This window comes from Erinaceus europaeus, chromosome 12 (genome assembly GCF_950295315.1).
Source record: "Erinaceus europaeus chromosome 12, mEriEur2.1, whole genome shotgun sequence".
Lineage (NCBI taxonomy): Eukaryota > Metazoa > Chordata > Mammalia > Eulipotyphla > Erinaceidae > Erinaceus > Erinaceus europaeus.
In genome coordinates, this window is record NC_080173.1 from 11,238,446 (window position 1) to 11,256,469 (window position 18,024).

The 18,024-nt window shown below is 48.5% G+C and overlaps 2 protein-coding genes across 2 annotated transcripts; both read right to left on the reverse strand.

Annotated features, from left to right (window-relative positions):
- Positions 1-5,987: 5,987 nt before the first annotated feature.
- Positions 5,988-12,440, reverse strand: LOC132541790 (CMRF35-like molecule 6). Its single transcript, XM_060202487.1, has 4 exons — positions 12,419-12,440; positions 11,973-12,059; positions 10,402-10,776; positions 5,988-6,155 (listed from the first exon to the last, which is right to left on the reverse strand). The coding sequence occupies exons 1-4, from the start codon at positions 12,438-12,440 to the stop codon at positions 6,067-6,069; spliced, it is 573 nt and encodes a 190-aa protein (XP_060058470.1). The 3' UTR covers positions 5,988-6,066.
- Positions 12,441-14,178: 1,738 nt separating this feature from the next.
- Positions 14,179-18,024, reverse strand: LOC132541791 (protein CD300H-like). The gene is made up of 2 exons (XM_060202488.1): positions 17,703-18,024; positions 14,179-14,252 (listed from the first exon to the last, which is right to left on the reverse strand). The coding sequence occupies exons 1-2, from the start codon at positions 18,022-18,024 to the stop codon at positions 14,179-14,181; spliced, it is 396 nt and encodes a 131-aa protein (XP_060058471.1).

An 18,024-nucleotide genomic window follows, 5' to 3' on the forward strand; every position in this document is an offset into this window, starting at 1 on the left:
TCTCATAAGTGGAGCAGCTGGAGAGTCCACAGAGCCCACCACTTGTTCTCACAGTGAGACTGTACCAGGAAGTCAGCACTCTGGGATCGTACAGTTATTCTCACAACCCTGGAGCTTATGCAGAGGCTAAGCCATTGGCTGCTGAAGCAGGAGGTCCTGAACTGGATCCTAACATCATCCTGCCAGAGCGATGCTCTGGTTATCTCTCACTCTCCACATCCCCACTAATAAGTCTTTTTTTTTTCAAGATATTGTTCTCACCATGACCTGCGTTCTGGGCAGCCTGAGGGTAAGAGGAATGAGTGTCCCAGAGCCCCTTTATTAGAAGGGCATCAAAGAGCTGTAAGGGGAGGAAACACCAGGTCCCCTTCACAGTTGCTGGGTCTTTGTGAGGGCAGGAAGGCAGATTGTCTATGAATAACCTCATCAGGTGTGAGAACGTGGGAGGGTGTGGGGAAGAGTGATCTCCGACAGCAAGACAGCACATATACATGTGTGTGCTGACGTTACAACATATTCAGGCATAATTACTGAGTCACTCCAGTTACACACACACACACACACACACACACACACACACACACACACACTCCTATTAAGTCACCCTGATTTCTGATCACTGACACCCCCCCGCCCGCCAGCTCTCCACCTGGCGCCTGAAATGGTCCTGAGCAGGTCACATCACACAGCCCTGTGGTGAGCCAGATTGGGCTCACCTGGGAACACAGACACCGTAACTGGGATGGTAGGATCCCTCAATAAAACCGTATCAATTCCACACTGGTATATCCCTGCATTATCCTCAGAGATATTTCTCCAAGTCACTATGAAGGTCAGGGTTGCAGGATTATCCCTAATGGTCACACGGCCACTCTTCACTTCTCTCTCTGATACTTTGGTTACCACAATCTTCACCCAATCTAAGAAACATGGGCGTTTGCACCAGTATTTGAGGTGGTCTCTGTATTCTTCCTCGTAGCGACACTGCACTCTCAGGGCTCCTCCCACAGTGCCCGTCACATAGCCGGGGCCACTCAGAGACACACAGCCTGGAAAACACAGTCAGAAGTTCACACAAGTCCTGAGCAGGGTACCCTGGGCTGCTGGTCCCTCCTGGGCCCTGGGTGTCTACAGAGGCCCCAGACAGAAGACAAGTGTCCTCAGCCCCAGTGTGGAGGAGGGGACAAGATCCCTCCTCACAGAGGTGGGACAGGGAGGGACAGTTCTCTGTGTGCATATGTGTGTAAGATTGTGTGTATGTGGTTGTGTGTATGTGCCTGCCTGTGTATGTGGAGGGAGTTCTAGTCACCATTTCTAACAGTGACAGAAGGGTAGGAAATCATTAGCCCCTACAGTCTCTTGATTTTGCTGCTGTGGAGGTAACTCACCTGCTCTTTGCACTGAGCCCTCATGTCCTTGCTGAGGTGGTGATGGCCATTCCTAGAAGCTTCTCTGCTCTCCTTCCCTCTCTCACGCCCCCCGCCCCCACCCTGCCATGATCACTCCTCCTTCTTCCTTTCCCCTCTCAGGAACTCCCACCCCCCAGGTCCAGCCACTCACCTGGGACCTGGAGCAGAAGCAGCACTGAGGGCAGCCACCATGCCCCCTCCCTCAGAGTCATGCCTGCATCACAGAAGAAAATGGCAGCAGCCCCAGACCCTGGACAGGCACCAAGTGCAGCCTCCTCACAGAAGCTGCACCTCCACACACACACACACACACACACACACACACACACACACACACCCTCCTTTATCTTCTGGCCTCTCCGCTTCTTTGTGCAGCCTGAGTCTTGTCCTCAAGACCCTTCCACTGTGACCCAGTGGTGAGCACAGGAGGCTTGGGGAGAATCACTGGGCTGCAGCAGCACTGGAAACAGAGAACTAGACATCTGCTTCTCTCATTCTCAGTATTCAGGCAGGTCTGTGTGTCTCAGCTGGGGTGCAGCCCCTTTCTCTCAGTGGACAGCGGTTCCTCTCTGTCTCACACTGGCTCACACAGCTAAGCCAGCTTGAGTATTTCCTCTGTGGTGGGTGTCCCTGCTTCTGTGTCCCTTCCTTGTGATTGGAATGCAAATCCGGGGTGCAGGGCAGACTTGTCTTCATCTCTGGCCTTGGTGACCAGAGAGGGGTTCTCACCCTGCCATGCAGCTCCAGCCCCCACAGAGAGCTCTGATCCCAGGGGACCCCACACTGCTCTGGTCTCACTGATGTGCATTGTTTCAGGGTGATTGTGGTCATCATGGGACCCCTGGCTAGTGTGGTGGCTGAGGGAGAAGCAGACACCAGGCCCAGAGACCACCTGCACCCCGACTCTCTCACTTCCTCACCCAGGAACCCTGACACACACAGACACGGTCACTCAGAGCATTTGGACAGAGGGCCAGCGGTCACATTCCCACAGCTACTTGCAGGCTAGGCAAGGACCCTGTCCAAGGCAGTAGTTAACAGTTAATCGTGCCATAGATACATAAAGGTGTCCCTGCTTCAGGTGCCCAGGCTTGGTGGACACTTTCAGAGGTAGGATGGTTGCTGGGGCAGATTGGTTTTCACAAGTAACAAGTAATGCCAGTGCCTCCTGGGTGTCCTGCAATGACTAACTCGGTTTATCTGAAGAGTGTTTTGGATCAAAATGATTAGTAGTTCTCCCCTCCTCTTCCAGAATCCCATCAGATGCTCGTCACAGTGCAGGTTGTCCCCCGTGTTCTGGTCATGAACGGTAGATGGGAGTAATCAACAAGCCCTCCTTGGTTTGACTGATTTACTAAATGGACTCACAGAACCGTCTGCAGGTTGATGATTGAGCTTAGATGGCAGGAACTGGAGGGGAAGGAGGGGAAGTCTCAAGTGGAGACACAGCGCTGCATGGCCAGGAAGTGCCATGTCTGCAATGGCTTCAAACCCACACAGAATATTTAAAGGACCCACACAGAGCCTCTTAGAAATCAAGTAGCTGGGAGTCGAGCTGTAGCGCAGTGGGTTAAGCGCACGTGGCACAAAGCACAAGGACCGGCGTAAGGATCCCGGCTCGAGCCCCCGGCTCCCCACCTGCAGGGAAATCACTTCACAGATGGTGAAGCAGGTCTGCAGGTGTCTGTCTTTCTCTCCCCTTCTCTGTCTTCCCCTCCTCTCTCCATTTCTCTCTGTCCTATCCAACAACAATGACATCAATAACAACAACAATAATAATTACAGCAACCGTAAAACAACAAGGGCAACAAAAGGGAAAAAGAATAGCTTCCAGAGCAGTGGATTCCAGGTACAGGCATTGAGCCCCCAGCAATAACCCTGGAGGCAAAAAAGAAAAAAGAAAAGAAAAAGGAAGAAAGAAATCAAGTAGCCTTTTTAAAAGGAGCTCAGCCATAAAGTTGCAGATGCTACTATGATTCCTGACTTCCCTGGGCAGACGACCTCACCAATGTGCCCCAGAACCTCGCCTCCCCAGAGCCCTACCCCACCAGGGAAAGACAGAAACAGGCTGGGGGTATGGATTCACCTACTAATGCCCATGTTCACCAGAGAAGCAATTACAGAAGCCAGAACTCCTATCTTCTGTACCCCAAAATAATTTTGATTCATACACCCAGAGGGGAGAAATGATAGGGGAAGGATGACCAGAGAGCGCTAACCTCCAACTCCATCAGAACCTGGAGAAAGAAGACGGAAAAGGGAGGGACACTTGGGTGTATGTGTGACTTGAACAGGAAGAGAAGATGGGACCATAGGAAAAAAAAAAGGGCAGATGTAAACAAATATAGACAGACTTTTGTAGAAATAATAGTTGACCCATATCTGTAACTTTGGGAGAACTGCTGCAGCTTCCAATGGAGGGATTGGGGATTCAGAACTCTGGTGGTAGAAATGATGCAGAATTGTACCCGTTACCTTGTAATTTGCAAATCAGTATTAAATAACTAATAAAAAATTAAAGAAAAAAAGAGAATTTTGGTCCATACCCCCCTCCCCAGAAAGGGAAAAATCTTGGGGTAAGATGACCAGAGGGCTCAGAACTCCATTGCCATCAGAACTCAGAGAGAGATGGGGGGAAAAAGGTCATTTGGAAGTAGTAATACTTGTAGGTGTGCCTTAAAAAGGAATAGAAGGCAGGACCATGTTAAAAATGGACAAATATGTAAGAATATAGACAGATAATCGTAGAAATAATAGTCAACCCACATCTGTGACCTTGTGATAACAGCTCTGATTTCCAATGGAAGGAATGGGGATACGGAACTTTAGTCATGGGAGTGGTGTGGCATTATACCTCTATTATCTCATAATCTTATTTATTATTAATAGTTTGTTATCTCATAATTTCATACATAATACTAATAATATGTAAATCAATAATAAAAGGAAAACGTTTAGAAAAAATGAAGGAACTCTTTGAGAAATTAAAGATTTCATTAGAAAAATCAAATGTCAGAATTATAAGGGTCTCAGGATGAAAGAAGAAAAAAAAAGGGAGTAGAAATAATAGCAGAATTTCCAAAGAAATAAGAGCAGTTATTTTTCCGAATCTGGGATATGGTCAGGATATAGATGGCAACATATCTTATTGCAATAGTTTATATCTGTTACCAAATAACCTGATTTTCTGTGCATAACAACAAAGTAGTTATGCTCATATGTGCAATACAAAGAGTTGAAATACATGAAGCTGGAAGGGGAAAAGGCAGTCAAAATATCGCTAAGTTTTTGTGAAAACTAGGGTGGTTATCTTTAAGGGAAGGCAGAAAGTTAAGGGCCAGGGTTCAGGAAGGACACACAGCTGCGGTGGTGGGTGAGGTGTGGAATTAGAAACTTGTAATCTTATGATCTTGTAAGCTATTACTAAACCACTACTAAAAGTAAACTAAAAATATGAAAATTAAAGGCACCAGTGGGATCCCCTTCTGCCTACGGCAGGAAGTCAGCAGCCTACACCCTGAAGATTGTCCTTGACAGACCCACCATGCTGCCTGCTGACCACAGCTCAGGTCTTGAGAAGGAAGTGAACGTTAAATATAGACCATGGTTGTTTGCTTATTGAGGCCATAGAACTTACATTGTGGACCCGGAAGTTGTGACTTGGGCCTGGCCTGATACCCTGCAGTACTGTGGACCCCCAAATCTCTGCCTTTTACTTGATGAGCAATAAATGTAGAGTTAAATAGATGTGCTCAGGGAAGACGCTCCACAGTGATTCCTGGACCCACGGAGCAGGGGTGATTATGGTGACAGGTGCAAAGGATGTGAGGAATTGTGTTATGAAAATCACAAAGATAAGCCCACAGTGCTGGAGGGACAGTCACCTCAGAGATGGCATTTGGTGATGGTTTGTGTCTTATCAAGAAGGTGAATTCATACAGTCCACATAAAGATATACCTCAGGTGATCTGGGAGATGGCACAGTAGATAAAACATTAGATTCTCAAGCATGAGGTCCTGAGTTAAATCCCCCACAGCACATGTATCAGAGTGATGTCTGGTTATTTCTCTCTCTCCTCCTGTCTTTCTCATGAATAAATAAATAAGTAAAAGCTTTAAAAAATAAAAATAAATATATACCTCAGAGAGCACAGACTGACTTGGTTCCTTTATTCTTTGAGCTCATGCACACAAAAAAGCTTTTTTTAAATTTTTCATTAGTGATTTAATATTGATTAACAAGATTGTAAGATAACAGTGGTATAATTCCATACAGTTCCCACCACCGGAGTTCTGTGTTCCATCCCCTCCAATGGAAGCTTCCTTATTCTTTTTCCGTCTCTGGGAGTATGGACCAAAATTCTTTATGGAGTGTAGAAGGTGGAAGGTCTGGCTTCTGTAATTGCTTCTCTGCTAGACATGGACATTGGCAGGTGGATCCATACCCCCAGCCTGCTTCTATTTACAAACAGACTACTTCAACATTTCTATAGAGACTAATGTCAGAGCCCACTGCAAATTACCAGCTGGGCTGTGTCCTTGGGCGGGGCATCCATGGGCGGGGCATCCATGGGCGGGGCATCCATGGGCGGCAGGTTTTACTGGTTTGCATAATCAGGTTGACTTTGTTTCCCCTCAGGGCCCCTCCGAGGCCAGTTCACCCAGAGGACAGCACTGAGCAGGAGCAGGAGCAGTGGCAGCTCCAGGAAGACCAGGAGCAGGAGGTGAACACTGCTGAGCAAGAACCTGTGAGGGGCAGGAGGCAGGATGTGAGCTGAGTCTGAATTGAGCCCTAAGAGGACAGCATGAGCTATTTGCTGCAACCCTGACAGGAAGTGGGTGACCAGAGGTTGATTTTAGTTCCATCGGTTAATTTACTAAGACCTCATCTGAAACAGGAACTCTTCCCCACCCCTTTTCCTCACCAGTTTGCTACACTGTAGAGAAGCTGAGATCAATTAAGGACTTGGCTCCTAGTCATAGGGGTGGGGAAATATTTTCTTGCCAAGCACTATTTGGGTATTAACAACATCATTTTAGGGCTATGCAAAAGCATCAACTTGAAAACTAGCACTTAATGTTACTATGAAAAACTTTGAAAAGGGGGAGTCGGGCAGTAGCACAGCGGGTTAAGCACAGGTGGGGCAAAGCGCAAGGACTGGTCTTTCTTTCCCCCTCTCTGTCTTCCCCTCCTCTCTCCATTTCTCTCTGTCTATCCAGCAACAGCGACATCTATAATAAGTACAACGATAAAACAAGAGCTACAAAGGGAATAAATAAATATTTTTAAAAACTTTTTAAAAAAAGGTCCTTGATTTACTGAGTTTCCAGTCTCACCTGTGGTTACCTTGGCAGGGCCAAACCAAATGACATCAAAGGCCATATGGAGCCTATTGGCCAGGTGCTCTTCCCTTCTGGTTGGAGGAGGAGCCATGATCTAAGAGGCTAGACGACTCCCTGATTGCCCCCTGCCCCCTCCCACTCCACCACATGTATTAAAGGCTGACTTTCCCTGGAGGAAGGAAGCTTGGTCTGACCTATTACACTCTAGTGTTGGGTGGTTCAATAAAGCGGAAAGCTCTCATGCCAACAAAGCTGGCGTAACAGATCTGGTTTTCTGTGGCATCAGGCACAGATTGTTCAGTTTCCAGTCCTCATAGGGAGCCTTATGCCACCCCCCACCAGTCTATTCCTGTGCCCAAATAATCCACTTAAAGATAAACCTGGTGGGGTGCCAGGTGGTGGTGGTACACCTAGTTGAGTGCACACATTACAGTGCACAGGGAGGCAGGTTCAATCAAGTCTTTGTTCTACACCTGCAGGGGGAAAGCTTTGCATGTGGTGAATGAAGCAGGGCTGCAGGTGTCTCTCTGTCTCTTTCCCTCTCTATCTCCCCCTCTCCTCTCAATTTCTCTCTGTCTCTATGCAATAATAACTAGCTAAATAAATATATTTAAAGATATCAACCTGGTTAGAGTACCACCACAACCCAAAGGACCCCTGTGCCCTGATCCTCCTGACAGTCTCCCTCAAGACTCAGAACTATATCAGGGAGTCACAACTATGGGGATGGTGTGAGGGAGACTAGGTGGGACTTGGAGAAGAACAGAGTTTCAGCCTAAGCCCTCCACATTTGAGGTTTCCCCATCTGATGCTGGAGTCAACAGCAGGGCTATTGGGTGATGTCTTGTTTCGTGCAGTAACAGTGCTGTGAGTTAAAGAACTCTTTCATGCTCAGTAAGCAACTGATAGCTCCATCAGGCCAGCCAGCTTCAGCCCCAAAAGTCAGGGAAGTTTCTGGAGTGAATGACACACCCATTTGTCACAGCCCTCAGAAAGTTTGTATTGTCAGGAAAATTTGACCAGGTTTAAGGGTGAAGCGAGGGGACAGCGCAGCCATGGCCCCAGGGTACTTGCATCATAGGAGGAGGGACCAGGGTCCTGAGGCTCTTTCTACTGGAATTTACACTGACCTGCCCTCTGCAGGATGCCTATTTCTACAGATGCCTGAGAGGAAGGTCTCTAAATCTTCCATGTCCCCACTTAAGTGTCCTTTGCTGGGGGGGGGGGGCCTCTCGTGACTGTCAAACATGAAATAGCAAAGGAAACTTGCTCTCCCCAAACCCACAAGCTAAATTTTCTCCAAAATATTGAGTCAAAAAATCCTATTTGTACATGAAAATATATATAGGGGCGTGGCCATTGTATGACTCCCCTGGGACCCTAACTTCTATCAGAACAGGATGGTGTCTCTGTGGCCAACAAAGCTGGCGTAACAGATCTGGTTTTCTGTGGCACAGATTGTTCAGTTTCCAATCCTCATAGGGAGCCTTATGCCACCCCCCTCGAGTCTATTCCTGTGCCCAAATAATCCACTTAAAGATAAACCTGGTGGGGTGCCAGGTGGTGGTGGTACACCTAGTTAAGTGCACACATTACAGTGCACAGGGAGGCAGAGAGAGCGCCTGTACTTAGTGGGACCCTGACAATTAGGCTGGACTGGTGACAACTGAGGGTCCCTGTCCCCTTAGAGGAGGTCCCCCAGGTGTCAGTACTGGCTTCAAGTCCCTTACCTGGGGTGCTGGCTGGGGTCAGGGGGCTCTTTCGTAGTAGCACTGGGCCACATGGACGCTGGCTGGGTCAGGGTCATGGGTGGCCCTGGGGTGGTTGTGATAATGGTGGTAAGAGTTACTGTGGAGGCCTAGGGGAAGCAGACATCACACCCAGTGATTTCCCCCTGGGTCACCCACCCACCTTACTAGGAGGCACACAGTCAAGGTCAGATGTCCTGGGTCTACACCCTCTGTAGTCACATCCAGGTCTGCCCCATACCCTTCCCAGGCCACTCTCCACGTGCCCCTTTAGTTGCACATCTCAGCTGTAGAGTGGTCATGCTCACTGGGGGCCTTGAGGGTCTGTAGTCCCTTGGTTCCTGATCACACCTGCACACAGTCATACCTGCCCCTGCTCATCCACACAGGATGACCTGGCTCTGCAGGGAACAATACAGAACATAGGGGTTTGGGCAGGGCTAGTGGCAGAACGAGGTCCATGAGGCTGAGTGCATACAGACTCAACTCTGAGCAATGGGAAACCCATACTCCACTTCCTGGAGTGTGCTCTGGTCTGAATATTTGTGTGCTCAATAGTAGAATGGCGTTAGAAGGAAAGACCTTTTGAGGTACTTAGGTTATGTGCTGAGCCTTCATCGGTGGGTGATGCTGGCAGAGGCAGAAAGATGTGTGAAGCTAGCAGTCTGCAAGGTAAGAGCTCTTGCCCACCACGCTGCCCCCTAGTGTTTCCTCATGACCTGTGAGCCAGAATGTTTCACTGCTCCAAACCAGCAGTCTGTGGTGTTTGTCACAGCAATACCCGTGTCCCAGTCCCCAGACAGTCCTCTCAGGGGGAGGAAATGAATGCAAAGAATGAGCTAGAGGGACTCACACCAGGTGGCCCCACACCAGGGTAACTGTGGGACCCAGTTCTTCCTTTTCCACAGGGAGCACAGTAGCATGGTAGAGACCCTCGCACAGGAGAGGCTGAAACAAACAGGGAGGAGCCCAGAGGAGCCAAACCTGTTCCCCGGAGAGAGCACCAGAGACAGGCGCACACTGGGATGATCTTGGAGCTGTATTTAGAAAAGGAGACCCGTGTGTCTTAAAGACGAGTTTGAGGACATTCAAGGACATCTGGATTTGTTCTTTTTTTTTTTTTTTTCTCTTCTTCTTCTTCTCATTCTTATGCTTTTTTGTCTATGATAAGTTATTTCACAGTTTTCTCTGGGTCCCTCTTATGGGTCCATTTTCCAAGAAAGTGGGGTGACAGGGTCAGAATGGATGGTCAGGGTGTTTAAAAAGGCCACAGAGTCTCACAGGGGTCTGGGGCTCTTTCTCAGCACCACCCCGAGTCCAGCCTGCCCCTGACCCAAGCCCTGTGCTGGGAGACTTGTGATTCAGGAACTGTGCGGGACACCATGATGCCTTTCAGGGCCCAGGGTCACGGGCAAGTCCTGATGTTCTCTTATTCTAGGGAACCCTAAAGGAGGTACAAGAGGAAACAGAGGATCTACTTCAGAGAGCTAAGGGCCTTGCGAAGACAAGAAAGGTAGCTTGTATCCTGACTGACTAATGCTGCTTTCCCCTAGCCTCAACCAAGAAGCTTCAAGCCTGAGAGTGTGTCAGGGACCTGGAGACGTCAGAGTGTACATAAGTGTGTATACACACTCACACACACACACACACACGTAAAGTAACCAAGGTTCTGAGTATTAGGCCTTCCCCCCAACACACACACACACACACACACACATACACACACACACACACATTTAAAGTCACCAAGATTCTGAGTATTAGGCCTTCCCCCCAACACACACACACACACACACACACACACACACACACACACACACACACACGCACGCACATACACACACACCATGCTCTCCACCGAGTTCCTGAGGTGACAGTGCTCAGGACCAAAGAGGGCTCACCTGGGGACACAGACACCACAACCCAGACGGTGGGGTCAACCCATGATTCTGTCAGTGCTAAAGGTTTCTCAACCCCACAGTGGTATATCCCCGAGTCTTCCTCTGTGAGGTCTTCCCAGGTCACCGTGAAGGTCAGGACAGCAGGCTCATCCCTGATGCTCACACGGCCGCTCCTCACTTCTCTCCCTGATGCTCTGGTCTCCACGATCTTCAAGTGCTCAGCCAAACAGGGACTTTTGCACCAGTATTTGAGGTGGTCTCTGTATTCTTCCTCGTAGCGACACTGCACTCTCAGGGATCCCCCTACAGTGCCCGTCACATAGCCGGGGCCACTCAGAGACACACAGCCTGGAAAACACAGCCGAGTGCCGGCTGCTCAGGGTGCCCTGGGGTGTGGGTCCCTCCTGGGCCTTGGGTGTCTGCAGAGGTCCTGGCAGGAGACAGGCTTGTCCTCAACCACACAGTAGGGAGAGGGCGTGCTCCCTCCTCACAGAGGGGGTCAGGAAGCACATCCATGGAGACAAGGGGCCTTAGAGGGGGAGTGCTCTGTATGCATGTGTGTAAGAGAGAGAGAGAGAGAGAGAGAGAGTGGTTCTAGTCATTTCTGACAGTGACACGAGGCTATGAAATCACAGTCTCTACAGTCTTGAGCAGAAGGTCCCTTACAGTCTCCTGTTCTGTGTCTGTGGTGGAAAGCTCGCCTACTCTCTCTCTCTCTCTTTTTTCTTTTTTGCCTCTAGGGCTTAGTGCCTGCACTATGAATCCACTGGTCCTGGGGGCCATTTTTTCAATTTTTTGTTTGTTTGTTTTTGGATAAGACAGAGAGAAATTGAGAGAGGAGGGGAAGACAGGGAAAGGAAAACTGCACCTGCAGACTGGCTTTACCTACAGGTGAATAACCGGGGGGCTCAAACCTGGATCCTCGTGCTTTATTTTACTATGTGCTCTTAACTCAGTGCACCACCCTTTCTCTCTCTCTCTCTTTCTTTCTTTCTTTTTAATTTTTAAATTATCTTTATTTATTGGATAGAGACAGCCAGAAATCAAGAGGGAAAGGGGAGATACGGAAGGAGAGAGACAGTTACCTGCAACACTGCTTCTCCACTAGCAAAGCTTCCCCCCTGCAAGTGGAGACCAGGGACTTGAACCTGGGTCCTTGCACACTGTAACATATGCGCTCAACCAGGTGCACCACCACCTGGCCTCCTATCTCTTTTTTTAATTTGACAGGACAGAGAAATGGAGAGGGGAGGGGATTACAGAGGGAGAGAGATAGACAGACACCTGCAGACCTGCTTCACTGCTCATGAAGCTTCCCCCAGTAGGTGGGAGCAGGGGTTCCATCCCAGGTCTTTGCACATGCTGATGTGTGCGCTTAGCTGGGTCGTCTGCCCCCATGTCTGAAACGTACCTGCTCTCTGCATTGAGTCCTTATGTCCTTGTTGAAGTAGTGGCAACTGCTGCTGCGGACTTCTCCACTCTACTTCCTTCCTAGGGCCTGATGGGTCCTGTCACCCTTTCTTCTTCTCTCCTCTCAGATACACCTCCCCACCCCTTCCCAACTCACTCACCTGGGACGTGGAGCAGGAGCAGCACTGCAGGCAGCCAGGTGGCCGTGTCCCTCAGGGTCATTTCTACAGCACAGATGCCACCAGGATCTGGACAGTGATAAGGTAGAGCCTCCCCGAAGAGGGTGAGGGCTCCAAGTCCTACTTCTCCCCCCTGGCCTCAGTTCCCTTGTGAAGCCTTCCTCTTGTCTTTGATTCCTCTGCTCTGACCCAACAGCATAAGCAGGAGGCTTGGAGAGCGGCTGTTGGGTTGGTACTAGGAGGCCAGGGGGTGGGGTGTCTTCTCTCAGTCCCAGTGACTGGGTGGGGGTACATCACTCAGGTTGGTGTTGCCCCCCCTCCCAGCCTGCGGGTGCACTCTCTGTCACAAACTTGCCCCCATACCATGGAGCCAGGTGGGTATTTCCCCCTGCTGTGACATATCACTTCCTTGTGGCCAGGATGCTCACCTCCAGGGGCCAGATCTGTCATCGTCTCTGGCCTCAGTGGTGACCACAGAGTGGCTTTGACACCCACACCTTCAACTCTGGCACCCAGAGTGGGAAGACCCCATTTCTGGTGACACAGGTTGGTGCTATGATACCAGATGCCTTCAGAAGCCCCATGCAGGGTTTTGTTTTTTGTTTTGTTGTGTTGTGTTTTTGCTTTGTTTATCAGGATACAAACACCTAAGACTGCAAGTATGGTCAGATGGTAGAGATAGCTATTACTGCATGACCAATTCCCCTAAAATCTTGTGGCTAGATATAACCAGATGTTTGTTATCTCCCACTTGAATCTGACGGTGGTCTCACTGGAAGGTTCCAACTCAAGGAGAGTCCTCACGATACTCTCTGCCTCCAAGAAAGAGAAGGTCTCTCCTCTTTTCTGAGCTCTTGTTGGGAGTCACATACCATTGCTTCTGCCCTGTCTGTGGATCACAAGAACCCACCCCAAGACAATATGCATGGAGTCTGCCCGGGCTGTGATCTGAGGAGTTACTATAGAAATACAGTCTCTTCCTAAAATTCTACAAAGCTGCAAATCTATGATTAGCATCATTTTCCATTTATATGTTAAACTTCAATAAAGGAATTTAAAAAGCCAAACATGAATGCTACCTCTGATATGCTTTTTCTTTTTTCATTATTGTATACGGACCTCTTTTTTCTTCTTTAAAAAAATTCTATTAGTAATTTAATAATGATTAAGAAGATTTTCTTGTAAGATAAGAAGGGTACAATTCCACACAGTTAACCACCACCAGAGTTCTGTGTTTCATCCCCTTCATTGGAAACTTTCCTATTCTTTATCCCTCTGGAAGAAAGGACCAACATCCTTTATGGGGTGCAGAAGGTGGAAGGTCTGGCTTCTGTAATTGCTTTTCCACTAGGCACAAATATTGGCAGATTGATTCATACAACCAGCCTGTCTCTATCTTTCTCTAGTCAGATAGGGTTCTAGAGAGGTAAGGTTCTAGGACACATTGGTGAAGTCATCTGCCCAGGGAAGTCAGGATTGAATATTATATATATTTCACATATCACACACACACACACACACACACACACACACACACACACACACACACACACCTCCTTCCCACTATCTAACCAACAGATCAGAGCAAATCAAGTGAACAGAAGTATGTTATGGGGCTAGGCAGTGGCACACCTGGTTGAACACACCCATTATAGTGCACAAGGCCCTGGGTTCAAGCCCCTAGTCCCCACCTGCAGGAGAGAAGCTCCCCGAGTGGTGAAGTGTTGCTGCAGGTGTCTCTTCCCCTCCACCTCTGTCTGCCTCTTCTCTCTGTTCTCTATCCGAAATAAAGAAAAAAATTAAAAAGAAGCATATTATAACTTATCATGTCAGGACCTAGAACCAGATTTCTTGGGTGTGAGTTCCCCCAAAACCATGGTCGGAAAAGGCTAGCCAAACATCAGCAAAAGGGAGAAACATAACCTTCAGATACAGGAAACAGAGCACAGAGTGGGCAGGTATTTCAGGCAGCTGGTGACCAGTTACCCAAATTGAGCAACACGGTCCACGGCCAAATCTTATTTATTAACCAAGATCTGTCCATTCTCTATCACTTCCTCGGAGAACTTTCTTTTTAGAAAACACATTTGTGCAGTAAAAGAAGCTTCAGCCAGATATTACCTTTGATGATAGGCTGAAGATGTAACAGTGGCTGGGGCCACACAACAGCAGTTTGGGGAACACACATTCAACTTAAAGTTGAAGAGGTGTTGAGATGGTCAGCTTTAGTCACCTTGATGGAGCATCGCTTAAACAGGATTTCTAGGTGGTTTCGGTGAGATTATGATTTAGTAAACTCAGTTGCCCTTGCTGATATAGGAGGCCACCATTTAGTCCCTGAGGGCCTTAATGAACAGCAGCTAAAGTAATATATCTCCTGGGGGCAGTTAGGCAGCTCTGCCTTCTAGGCAGTGAAAGTCTTCCTCCCTTGTGGCTCCAGAAGTATCTCTTCCAAAGCTGTGCACCTGCTTGCTTCCCCAAATAGATATCACTCTTCAGTCAAGTGTATATTCATAGCTCTGCTCCCGTGAAAGAACCTCTGAGTTCTCATGGGCATCTGAGTCAGTCAGGAGAGATGGCAGCTTAGCATCAACCCTGCTAGACGTGATTCTTCTTTTTACTGGATAAATGTGGAATGTCACATTATATAGATTTAAGGTGTATAGCTTTTTACTTTGCTGGTGTGATGATTTGGTGTACGCTGAACCGGGTGTGGCACCACCTGGCCTCAAGATGTAGCCTTTTCTTTTTCCCCATCAAAGCACTGCTCAGCTTTGGTTTATGATGATGGTACTGGGGGTTGAACCTGGGATTTTTGGAGACTCAGGCATGACGATCTTTTTGCATAAACATTATGCTGTCTCCCCAGCCCCAGCAGCATGCTATTTTTGAGGAATCTCTAAACTATTTACTACAAGAACTGGATCAACTGACATTCCCACCAACAAAGTAAAAACATTCCTTCTTTGAGCGTAGAATTAAGTCCTTTCAATGGTCAGTAGGGAAGTTCTACAAATGGTCACTAGCGCCATCTGTTAGCAGGTCACAAAAGTTCTCATGTTGCTAGCTTGGTCCTTAGCAGTAAGTCTGGCATCACAAAATGCTTCTTTTTTTAAAAAAAAAAATATTGGGGAATTAATGTTTTACAGTCGACAGTAAACACAATGGTTTGTACATGCATAATATGCTTGTTTTATGAGACTTACATCTTCCCTTTTTACCTTTTTTTTTTGTGTGTGTGTAGTCTCAGTGTCTTCTAAGGGTCATTTTCCTATTTGTGTTTCTCCATTTCATCTTGGAGTTTTTCCTCAAAAATTCTTCCTTTAGGACTATGACTCCAACAAATAGACTGTGAGGTCAGTGGTGCTGGTATGTGTGTGTTTGTGTGTCTCTGTGTGTGGAGGGGTGATGACTGTGGGGGACTGAGGGAGAATGTTCACCTCTAGGTGTTGTATGGAAATTTAGCTGCTTTCTGGGTGGTGGGGCACTCAGTTAAGGGCATATATCACCATGCCCAAGGACCTGGGTTCGAGCCCCTGCTCCCAACCTGCAGGGGGATCCCTTCATGAACAGTGAAGCAGGTCTGCAGGTGTCTGTTTCTCTTCTCTCTATCTCCTCTCCCCTCTCAATTTCTCCTGTCAAAAACAGAAAGAGAAAAAAAGGGGGGGGGGAACTGGCCATCAGGAATGCTGGATTCTAGGGATAACACTTGTGGCTGGTTTCCTGCCTAAGGGGATGAGGGGTAAACCAGGGGGCAGGGCTCCATTTTCCAGAGTGCAGATCCCACCCTATTTGTGGCTGGTGGCATTAGGGGTCTGGCTGGCTAGCTGGCTGGCTGTGCAAGATGTCCCGCTTAAACTTCCCTGAATAGCGCCCCTACCCTCAACTCCCCAACTTCTGCCAGATTTTTAAAGAGCAGTTATTAAAAGATCAAGCAAAGTATTAGAAAGACTGAGAGTCAAACAGTTCACTTAGTAGAGCTCCTGCTTTGCTGTGCCTGAGACCCTGGGTTCAAGCCCTGGTGCCATGTGGATATTGGAGCAATGCTGCAGTGTCTCTCCCTCTTTCCCCTGGCACTGCAAAAGAGGAGAGAAAATGTGTTTGGGAGTGCTCCATCTGAGTTTTGCCAGGTCCTAGACTTTATTGGGATTCTTCCTTCCTGGTCAAGAGTGCTAGATAGAGAAGGAGGAGCAGGAATGGTGGTGATGGTGGCCAGAGAAAATAGCAGCCAGACAGAAATACAGAGACCAGACAGAGGGTTTGGGTGCCCTGCTGGGTCTGTGCTATGCCCACAAGCAAACCCTTAGCCAAGCTGAGTGGCAGCAGCAGGAAATGGGCTTTCCCAGAGACCAGCACAGGTATCAGGGGCTAAAGGAAGGTACACAGGGCAGACTCTAGAGAGGGCAGTGGCAGAGTCGGTGCCAGAGGTTGGATAGTTGGAGCAGGGACCAACAGGGACAGGATCAGGTGACAAGTCCGGGAAAGAAGGCCACCCCTGTACCTAGACATCTCAGTATCCTGCTTCTGACCTGGGGGGAGGCCCAGGCTGTGGGTTGTTGGGAGGTCTTAGTTCAATGGCCTTAAACCAAGAGAGAGAGAGAGCAGGGGTCCCTTTAGAAAAGACCCCTCACGGGAGTTGGGCGGTAACGCAGCGGGTTAAGCGCACGTGGCACAAAACACAAGGACCGGCGTAAGGATCCCGGTTCGAGCCCCCGGCTCCCCACCTGCAGGGGAGTCGCTTCACAGGCGGTGAAGCAGGTCTGCAGGTGTCTGTCTTTCTTTCCCCCTCTCTGTCTTCCCCTCCTCTCTCCATTTCTCTCTGTCCTAGCCAACAACAATGATGACATCAATAACCACAACAATGTTAAACAACAAGGGCAACAAAAGGGAAAATAAATAAATATAAAAAAAAGACCCCTCACACACAACCCTGTGAGGACACAGTGGTGGACAGAGACCTTCAGTACTGGGGTACTGAGGGGTAGATTGATGACACTGGTCCCCCCACCCCTTCTGTACTAATCTCTGAGTCCTGGAGCCTCATTGTTGCCAACACAACCTTGAGGTCACACACAGAGCCTCACTCATACCCTGCACCTTCTTACATTTTCACATACACAGTCACACTCATACTTACAAAGATCCTCACACTGTCCCTGACACACACACACACACACACACACACACACACACACACACTAACCCCTTACACATACCTATGATGCATTCTCTGTTCCTCTTACACACTTTTAACACCTCTACACATTCTCACGACGTGCTAGGTCCTGGGCTGCTAATGCTCAAAGTTCTAGTTACTCTATCCTTTTTTTTCTTTTTGCCTCCAGGGTTATTTCTGGGGTTTAGTGATGGCACTTCAAATCCTCGACTCCTGAACAGCCATCTTTTTCCCCATTTTATTGGACAGTCCAGAGAGAAATTGGGAGAGGAGGGGGAGATAGAGAGGGAGAGGGGAAGACAGATATCTGCAGACCTTCTTCACTGCTTGTGAAGTGTACCTCTTGTAGGTGGGGAGCAGGGGCTCAAACCTGGATCCTTGTGCTAGCCCTTGCACTTTGTACTATGTGTGCTTAACTGGATGCACCGCCACCCACCCCCTAGTTCTTCTCTCCTGAGTCAAGATTTCCTCAGAATCTCTAATTAGGTGAATTTAGATACCCATCTCCCAGGTGCTGGGGAAAAGGAAGGTCTTACCTGGGGAAAAAAACACCTGAACCTGGACAAAGGGATTCGGCAGAAAGCCAAGGAATCCTTCATCTTTCAGTATCGTGTCAACCCCACACCGGTATTTCCCTGCGTCCTGTGCGTTCAGGGTCTCCAAGGTCACAGTGAAGGTGAGGTCTGCAGGATGGTCTATGATGGACACCTGGCCGCTCCTCACCAAGTGCTCACGCCCACTGGCCTTTAAAGGCTGGTACAGGAATGGCAGGCATGGCTGCCTGCACCAGTATCTGTCGAATGCCTTGTATTTCTTCTCACACTGCACACTCAGGGAGCCTCCAAGGGTGCCTGTCAT

What these genes read in the sequence shown, in the direction of transcription:
- LOC132541790 (XM_060202487.1), bottom strand. Translation starts at nt 12,440, where the DNA reads ATGACAGATCTGGCCCCTGGAG. An exon ending in GACAGATCTGGCCCCTGGAG is followed by an intron (nt 12,060 to 12,418) that starts GTGAGCATCCTG and finishes ATCACTGTCCAG; the next exon opens with ATCCTGGTGGCATCTGTGCT. An exon ending in TGTGGTGTCTGTGTCCCCAG is followed by an intron (nt 6,156 to 10,401) that starts GTGAGCCCTCTT and finishes TGCCCCTCACAG; the next exon opens with GTTCTTGCTCAGCAGTGTTC.
- LOC132541791 (XM_060202488.1), bottom strand. Translation starts at nt 18,024, where the DNA reads ATGACAGGCACCCTTGGAGGCTCCCTGAGTGTGCAGTGTGAGAAGAAA. An exon ending in TCAGGTGTTTTTTTCCCCAG is followed by an intron (nt 14,253 to 17,702) that starts GTAAGACCTTCC and finishes GAAACCACCTAG; the next exon opens with AAATCCTGTTTAAGCGATGC.